At 43.0% G+C, this 9,263-nt stretch overlaps 1 protein-coding gene across 1 annotated transcript; it reads right to left on the minus strand.

Annotated features, from left to right (window-relative positions):
• Positions 1–5,119: 5,119 nt before the first annotated feature.
• Positions 5,120–6,109, minus strand: SMIM26 (small integral membrane protein 26). The gene is made up of 2 exons (XM_079983705.1): positions 5,888–6,109; positions 5,120–5,345 (listed from the first exon to the last, which is right to left on the minus strand). The coding sequence occupies exons 1-2, from the start codon at positions 6,054–6,056 to the stop codon at positions 5,155–5,157; spliced, it is 360 nt and encodes a 119-aa protein (XP_079839831.1). The 5' UTR covers positions 6,057–6,109; the 3' UTR covers positions 5,120–5,154.
• Positions 6,110–9,263: the final 3,154 nt, after the last annotated feature.

The raw sequence follows: 9,263 nt of genomic DNA on the forward strand, positions 1-9,263 counted from the left end.
GTTTCAAACCGGAGCAGGGACTGCAGGTGGAGATTGCTGCTGCATTGTGTGGGTTGGACTAGATGATCCTTGGGTCCCCTTACAACTCTGTGATTGGTATGAGCTTTCGTGTCCATGCACACTCTATGATTCTATGATTCAGATACACTGTGCATGCACACGAAAGCTCATACCAAGAACTAACTTAGTTGGTCTTTAAGGTGCTGCTAGAAGGAATTTTTTTATTTTGTTTTGACTATGGCAGACCAACACGGCTACCTATCTGTAACTGGAACTCTGTGATTGTATGATATATTTATGTGTATGTGTATGTATGAAATATAGGAATATATGAAATATTATTTCAATATTTACTTGCATTTGTTCTCTCATTTTCCTTATTTTTATTTGTAAACTGCACTGGGTCCCCATCAGAGAAAAAATAATAAATTAATAAATAATCCTAGCAGTCTCTAACCCGACCCCAAAGGAAAAGGGGAAGAAAGTGAGCAGCATGTTTTCCTGCTTTTTCTAACTTATATCTTATTTCATAGAGGGGGGATACAACATTTCAAAACTGAAACACTAAAAAAGTGTGGCAGGTCTGCGGCATGTGAATGGTGTAGAAGGCTTCTGTATGCAGGGGGCAGTTTCAGCAGATTGAACTCTGAAACAGAATTTTTTTGTATGGGGACAGGGTGGATGGACACCTGCTTCAGTCCAGCCTCTAATCTAATTTACAAGAGGTTCATAATTGGTACTTTTTGCTACTGCTGACACAGCAAAAACAACGCGGGAGGCAGCAGTTAGAGTTCTTGGTCTCTGCAGCTACAGCAGGCGCCGTGATTCTCCAGCTCACCTCACCCCTGGAGGCACACTCCATTGTCTCTCAGGACAGTCTTATGCCAACAACTGGTTTGAGACGAATTTCCAGTTTTATTAACAGTAAATTATTTCTAAATATATAAAAATTAGCACATATAAACCTTGCCCCTTTTGGTGATGCATGAGTAGCCACTTTAGCAGATAAACTCCAAACCAGCAACAAGGCCCCTGCTCTCCCTTTCTTACAGTTCCTTCTTTTGAAGCAAGAATTCCCTCAAAACAAAAACAAAATTCCAATTGGAAATATGCCAAATTGAGATATCATCTGCTAGCGCTCCCGCTAGCAGAGATAATTAAGTAGTAATGAGAGGTGGTCAGGAGATAAGTCCCCTTTGAACTAAATGGGGTGTTGAAGGGCACAGCCTCAGATGTTCTGAAGAAGACAATCATCATCATGGGGAGGGAGAAAAATCTCTGGTGAGGAGAGAACGTCTACAGCGTGGCAAATATACTGGCTCGAGCACCAACTGGAAAGAAAGGGGTTTTCTAGTTGCCAGTTAAATAACACAGAGAGGCGAAAAGGCTGCAGGTGGTTAAAAGCAGTATCAGATAACAGGTAGAGCCCTTTCAAGCTTTAAATAATTTATTGCCTGGAAAGATTAAAATGGACTGGAGCCTGGAATTGCATATAACTTATTTTTTACGTCTTTTGTAAATCTTTGTTTCCTTGTGCTGAGCTGATGAAAAACGGAAGTGGGAATTTCTTACTGTCTCACATGATGCAGGGACGCGAAGACAGCCTTAAATCATGGCTACACGGAAAACATATCTGATCTTTGAACTCATGCAAGACCCAAGACCTGTTTAAAATGCAGTTAAAAGATGGTTAAGGAGACTGGGCTACAGATAAGAATGGGAGATGTAGAACCTGCAGACGGTGAACAGGAACTAGCTGAGGAAACACATTTATGGCTGCTGGAAAGGTGGGAGCTTATGATGGAATCTGCAGCAAGAAGAGCACAAGCCAGATCAAAGCATAGTTGTTTTTTACATTGAATGTGCTTTCAAAGCTGTGTCTGATAAGATTTGTGGAATAATGAATATACAAACAGAAAAAAGTCCCCCATCTGCTAGAGACTAAAATGATCAAAAGATTGAAAAAGAAAAATGACAATGATTTAATAATTTTACAGGCAAACAAATATGGATTACTATGTTTCTGAGCTTTGTTGGAACCAATGAAGAGAAACTCGCCACAGTGAACTGGAAAAATATTATTTTGGACATTTGAAGGTAACAGTAGTTAATGAAGAGCTACATTGAGAAAAGAATTATGGGTGCCTGGGAAGAAAATTTGGGACTACCATCTTTTTTTTAAAAAAAATTATTAACAACTTCAACATAACAAATTATCAAAACAAATAATCTTCATTATTCCCCCCCTTTCCACCTCCCCAGCAAACCCTCCCTCCCGCCTAAGACTTCCCTCAGCTCCTCTCCGATTTCTAAATACGTTAACCTCTGCATATTGTAAAACTGTATACATCCTTATAATATATGTCTACTATGATAACCCTCAATAAATTTGTGTGTTTATTCAAAACCTGCCAAGGAGTCCAGTTCATTTTGTTGTCTTCTTAAATAATTTATAAAAGGCTCCCATTCTTTTTTAAAGTCACAGTTGTCCTTGTGTTGCAATTTGCATGTCAATTTCGCCATTTCTGCATAGTTCATCAATTTCTCATGCCACTGTTCTTTTGTCGGGGTTCCTCATTCTTTCATCCTTGTGCAATCAAAACTCTTGCCGCTGTTGTAGCATACATAAATATTTTTTTTCCTTGGCAGTTCTTGTCCTACAATCCCTAACAGAAATGCTTCTGGGTTTTTTTTTTTATAAATGTCATTTTAAACATTTTCTTCAACTCATTGTATATCATTTCCCAATTTTTTTAAATTTCTCTGCATTTCCTCCACATATAGTAGAAGGTCCCTTCCTTTTCTTTACATTTCCAACATATGTTTGACCCAGTTTTATACATTTTTGCTATCTGTACTGGTGTTATATACCATCTATACATCATTTTCATATGATTTTCTTTCAGAAGAGAACAATCTGTAAATTTTAAATCTGTTTTCCACAGTTTTTCCCAATCTTCAAATTGTATGTTATGTCCTATATCTTGTGCCCATTTGATCATGACCGATATCAACTCCTCATCTTTTGTTTCCCATTCTAAAAGGTAAAGGTAAAGGTACCCCTGCCCATACGGGCCAGTCTTGCCAGACTCATCTCACTCTATAGGCCAGGAGCCAGCGCTGTCCGCAGACACTTCCGGCTCACGTGGCCAGCGTGACAAGCTGCATCTGGCGAGCCAGCGCAGCACACGGAACGCCGTTTACCTTCCCGCTGGTAAGCGGTCCCTATTTATCTACTTGCACCCGGGGGTGCTTTCGAACTGCTAGATTGGCAGGCGCTGGGACCGAGCGCACCCCGCCGCGGGGATTCGAACCGCCGACCTTTCGATCGATCGGCAAGTCCTAGGCGCTGAGGCTTTTACCCACAGCGCCACCCGCGTTCCCATTCTAGCGGAATACTATATGCACCCTTCAGCAATTTCACTTTCCCTTCTATGACTTCCTGAAATCTAGAAGTGGTGTAACTAAATCCTTTCTTGTTATCTTCTTTATACATCTCATGTAATTGCCTATAATGTAACCAACTCTGAAAATGATCTTTTATTTCCTCATACTCGTTTGAAAATTTGGGATTAGCAGAATGGAAAAAAGCTGGATATTTCTAGAGTGCATATGTTAAATATTTTGAATAATTGATAAACAAATAATTGGCAGATGGAAAAGTGGAAGCCTATTTTTTTCTTTTAATTTCCTCCCTCCCTCTCCTTTACTTTCTTTTACGATTGTTAATATTTGATAGCACTCCATTAACTTGGTTCTTATATGTTTTGATTTCTGAAGATTTATATTTGGGATAAATGAAGATATACATACAGAGAGGTGATGGATCGAAGAGAGGGACCTGTGTGAGAGACAGGCCAGAATAAAATTTCCTCAGGGTGTGAGGCTAAGGAAGGGGGAAGCGCTCCCTGCTGAGAGCTGGGAAAACTCACTTCTTTATCTGTGGATTGAAGATTCAGCTATAATTATGATAGAGGACTATATACACATAATTCTGTGCTTTATTATGTATCTTTTCTTGTTCTTCTCTCTCATCTCTTTGATTCTATTTGTTCTAGATACTATTTTATTGTATTGTGAAAACTAATAAAAATCTTTGGGGGGGGGAAGAATTCCCTCAAAACAGAGCTCTGTCCTCTGCAAAACAGGATACCTGGCCACCCTAGCTGCTGCCCAGTCACATCCAGTTTGCCCTGGTTTCTATGAGCAGACCATCCAGAAGGCTGGAGGTGGGGGGTGTCCCTCTTTAAAGACGGCTGGCACCTGTCCATGTGATGATGGGTTCACCACTCTTGGTCCAACTTCTCTTCAGTTACGTTTCACCAGCCAGGAAAGGCAAAGTTCCAGGCAATGTGGTTGAATACATTTGTACAAGTATCCTGTCCACATCATCAGGCTGCATTAACTAGAAACGGCCCCATAACACTGGACCACGCACTGCATTAGACACCTTGGCTGGATTTACTGTAATAGCAGCATCTTAAGACACTATGAGGTCAAGCAACTGTCCTCAGAATGCCTTGCAAGCTGCTTGCAAATCATCACCCTGTGTTCCTGGTGCCCATCATTTCCAGACCACTTGCAACAACTCTGCCTAGCCAACTCCTTGGTGATGCATGCTAGGATTCCTTCACTGCCTCCTTAGCTTAATCTATATACAGCCCTTCATACATGGATCTCAGGGCAGTTCACAGCATAAAAACACATGATAAAACCAAAAATACATAATAAAAACATCAACAAAACACACTAGTAACTCCCCTCCCCACGCCCAATTGAGGTGCTAACAATGTGGGATATAGGGGTGATGAAAGCTTAGGAACACTTCTGTTCCTCTTTTATTGAGATTTTGGTATGTTATGTTGTTTTGATTATTTTGTACATTTTCTTCTATTAACAGGTGTTTTGGGGGAGATTTGAGCTGAAAAGCAGCACAGTATATAAAAACCCCATAATAATAATGTTCCAATAGATATCAAATTTTAATAGGTCACAAAAAACTCAAATTCAGTGAGGCAGTCTAGAAAACCCATTGATTTTTCAAAGCAACTGCTGATAACATATCTGTTATTTCAGACTGGGTTTCATGTGAGTTTAGAAAATATAAAACATACTGACATTTTATGTATCTTGATAATTTTTGCTCAGAATCATTTATTTTTCTGATCTAGTACTATCATCAAAATATGACTGTATGTAATTATGCAGGCGAGTTGACAGCGGCACAAAGTTTGGTTTATAAGTTGTCGTCACGTTGAAAGTAAAGCCTTTCTCTGCTGTTCTAAACATAACAATTTTCCTCCGTCCATCTTCTGAAACATATTTGGTCAATCCAGTTGCATTCTCTAAATGCAGAAAAAAGAAAAGAAAAGGCAAAAGTCCCACTTCATAAGAGTTCCTAAGAGAAAAAACTATTTGTTTTTTGCTATTCATCGTTTTTTGAAGCATCGTGATGGATGAGACAATATATTTAAAAAACGAATGAATTATTTTACACATATTTAACTTACACAAGGACACTTCCAAGTGCATTGCCAAAGCACTAACGATTGCTGCCATCAAGTTCTGCACAAAAACCTTACTTTGAAATATAGGGAGTTATCACTAAGTTGGTCCCAGACAATAAACAATTCAAAAATTAATAATTCAAGCGCATTTAATTTGACACCCATTAGCTAGTGTGGCAATGGGCAGGTGGTCTGCACAACTTCAGAGCTTGCAGACCTTTCCCTTCAGGCGTACCCCGCCCCCTGCCCCGGTCAAGCAGCTTCGGGAAGCTGCTTCTCCTGTCACAGAAGAAAGCATGAGGCCATTTACAGCATCAATATTCGAAGCAAGCAAGGCCCCTTCTCCCCACGCTCAGAGGCAAGCGGCCCCCGTCTCCTACCGAGCAGCCGCTCCTCCTCGGTCTTCTCCCTCTCCTCCTTCGCCGCCTTCTCCTTCGCCACGCGGGAATACGTGTAGATGTAGATGGAGCCCAGGATCGTCCACACGCCGAAGGTGTACACCATGGCGGGCCGGCTGCTCACGGCCTTCCAGGCCTGCCACAGATTCATCCCGCGCCGCCTCTCTTTCTTGGAAGGGCTCCTTCCAGTGTCCGGAACTTGGGAGACGGGGAAGGGGGCAGGGGGGAGGACCAGGCCCGCGCTCCCCGCTACGCACTTCCGCGCCCACTTCCTGCCCTTTTATTCGCCCCTCTGGCCTCCCTCGCTCGTTGGTCCCTCGGACTTGACTCCGCCCCTTCGCGTGCCGGGCGAAATGCTTCATTCCCATTGGCCGCGCCTGGAGCCAATCGCTCGCCTTTCCCTGCGACCCGGACGCGGCCGAGATGATGGTCTGATGGTTCTTTCATCACCAGCAATCATAATTTTTCTTCTTCTTTTAGATCGCCCTTTATCCGAAAATTTCAAGGCGGTTCCCAGCATAAAATACAGAATGAAACCGCAAAGTACATGATAAAAACACAAACCAAACCAAGAACTCCTCCTCCTGCAAATACACTTGAGAGGACACAGCGGCGCCTCGGAAGGCTCGTTGTCTTCTAAATAAGCCTATTGACGGGGCTGCGCGGGGGAATTTTGGGTTGTAAGCCGTTTTGTGTTGCCTTGGGCAAGATAAAAAGCGGCCAACGAATTTAATAGTAGTAATAAACTTCGGCGCCGAATGTTTTAATGGCAGCTGCGGTTAAGCAGCACCGCGCCTGGCCCCAAATGGTAGAAGCAAAAAGAAAAGAAAACTGCAGATAAGGGTCTCGTTTCCTGGGGAGAATATAGTTGTCAGGGAATAAAAGTTCTAAAAGCATTTCTAAGAAAACTAACCCAAATGTCCGCACCTAAATGTCAACACTCTGTTGTTTCCACCCCACTGTTGTTTTCCACCCCACTTTTGCTCATGCAAAAACATCTGGGTTAGGGTGGGCCCTCACAGGGCTCTTGCAAGAATTTGCTAGCTGCTGCCACATCTTACTTCTCTGGTGCTCCTGCTGCAGGTGCTGTCCACCCACCCCGCTGCTGGAGAAGTGAGAAGCAGCATCTTGTGGGGCTCTACAAGATCTCACTGGAAGCCACAGCTGTTGCTTCTTGCTTCTGTTGAGGTAAGGTGGGAGCAGGTGGGGCACCCATGGGGTGTTGCCCCTGGAATTTTGCCGCCCAAGGCAGCTGCCTCAGTCTGCCTCATGGACAGGCTGGCCGTATTACAGGTGTGCACTGGGGTCAAGACAGCTCAAACAAACTTACAGTGGAGGAAAGTGTTTTGCAGCAAACGGTGGAGTCAGTGTCAGAGGACTGTGAAAGCCACTGAGGAGAGAGGATTAACAACAGTGCAATCTTAACCAGTCTATTCAGAAATAGGTCAATGGGGTTTCTCTTAAGGCAGCAATCCTAACTCAAGTTGCTTCTTTGTGTAGCCAGTTTTGGGATTGAAATGCTAACAAGCAGCTGCCTCCCAATCAAGTAAATAAATAAAAATATTCAACAGACATCAATTGTGTTGAAGATAACCCGGTCCTGCTCCCCTAAAATAAATCCTGGCTATGCCCGTGCCCACCCCCCTTTTTTTCTTCTTTCACTCCCAAGTAGGAAATCAGTTGGGTTGCACAAGATTGTGCAGTTGGGTTGCACAACAACAACTTTCAAGGACAGGTCTATTCTCCCCCACTCCCTTAAAATACATACACAGTGATGCAGTTTGAACTTTAGGGTTGTTAAGTAATCCCTAATCACTCCCTCACATTGTCATATTCTGGCAGCAGTTCTAGGAGAAAGTGGGGCAGGAGAAGGTTAGAGTCTACTGACACGTCTGTTGCCTGAGCAGCCTCTCTTTCCGCTGCATCCTGCACAACAGCCAGTGTGGTGTAGTGGTTAAGAGCGGTAGTTTCGTTATCTGGGGAACCGGGTTCGCATCTCCGCTCCTCCACCTGCAGCTGCTAGGTGACCTTGGGCTAGTCACACTTCTTTGAAGTCTCTCAGCCCCACTCACCTCAGAGTGTTTGTTGTGAGGAAGGGAAAGGAGAATGTTAGCCGCTTTGAGACTCCTTCAGGTAGTGATAAAGCAGGATATCAAATCCAAACTACTACTACTCCTCCTCCTCCTCCTCCTCTTCTTCTTTTCAGAGTGCCCGGACTCTCCCTCCTCCCAAGCCCTGGCTCCTGCCTTGTGGGTGGCATGACAACCCATAAATCACTGGTCCTCTCTCCTGGGTCACTTCCCTGGTCCCCTGCCTTTGCCACACACACTTCAGAGCCCTGCCAGTCCCTGACACCTGTCCTGAAAGTTCAGACTTAAGGAGAAATTATTTGGAATATCTGAGCCTAATTCCTCCCAATATTCCCATTAAAGTTCAGACATGCCTTAAGTATGAATGCTTGAACAATTATAAGAAAACTGATTAAATATGATACTGAACAAAACTAACATAAAAAACCTCACCACATAGGAGCTCAGGAATGACAATTTTGCACTCAGTAGTGACTCTTGACGAAGGGTTGGAACACAGAAGGAAAAGTATCATCAGTTCCACCCTTCCCATCCACTGAGTAATTTACTGCCTTATGCAGAAAGTCCAGTAGGAACATGTCAGTTTTAGTGGGTGATAATTGTAGACAATTTGCTGCCCTTTACTAGTATCTGAAAATCTTTTGACTGCGGAAGGTGTTTCACATTGCGTAACTGTAGGACTAGCCTTGCCCCTGTACCAGGTTTTCAAAGTTCCTACATTTAGGGGAATCTTTTCATACTGATTTGTCAGCCAATAGATTCTATGGAGGAATCCAGGGGCCATTCTAAACAATACAGTTTGTATGGGGTGCTAGTCAGCCAGACTTACAGGACCTAACACTCTCTAATTGTATATTTCAGGGGGAAACTGGTAGCTGTAGAGAAAATAGTTGTCAGTTGCTTTCCTTGCTATTACTAAACTTTTCATCAAGGAAGCCCAGAATTCATTGGAGCATAGTCAGAACACCCCTCCCCCTCAAAAAGGGAAAGCAAGCAAGCCCTGCACACTTTCCATAGATCACTGAATTACAGACTGCTATTGGCTTTTCTAGTGGAGATATGGTAGATGGATGTGAAGCACCATTTTAAAATAGGAGGTGCAGCTTCCATTCTGGTAACGAACAGGCAAGTGCATACTTAAATCACAAAACTACAATAGCAAAAATGCATATTCATCTTCCTGTTTGTGTTCTGTCCTGCACTACACATTTGACCCAAAATATAGCAAGAAAAGCTCAATGGCATTTTTTTCTTCTATCCTGTGAAAA

The sequence above is a fragment of the Podarcis cretensis genome (genome assembly GCF_951804945.1).
Source record: "Podarcis cretensis genome assembly, chromosome: 7".
NCBI lineage: Eukaryota > Metazoa > Chordata > Lepidosauria > Squamata > Lacertidae > Podarcis > Podarcis cretensis.

What these genes read in the sequence shown, in the direction of transcription:
- SMIM26 (XM_079983705.1), bottom strand. Translation starts at nt 6,056, where the DNA reads ATGAATCTGTGGCAGGCCTGGAAGGCCGTGAGCAGCCGGCCCGCCATG. An exon ending in CGAGGAGGAGCGGCTGCTCG is followed by an intron (nt 5,346 to 5,887) that starts GTAGGAGACGGG and finishes TTCTGCATTTAG; the next exon opens with AGAATGCAACTGGATTGACC.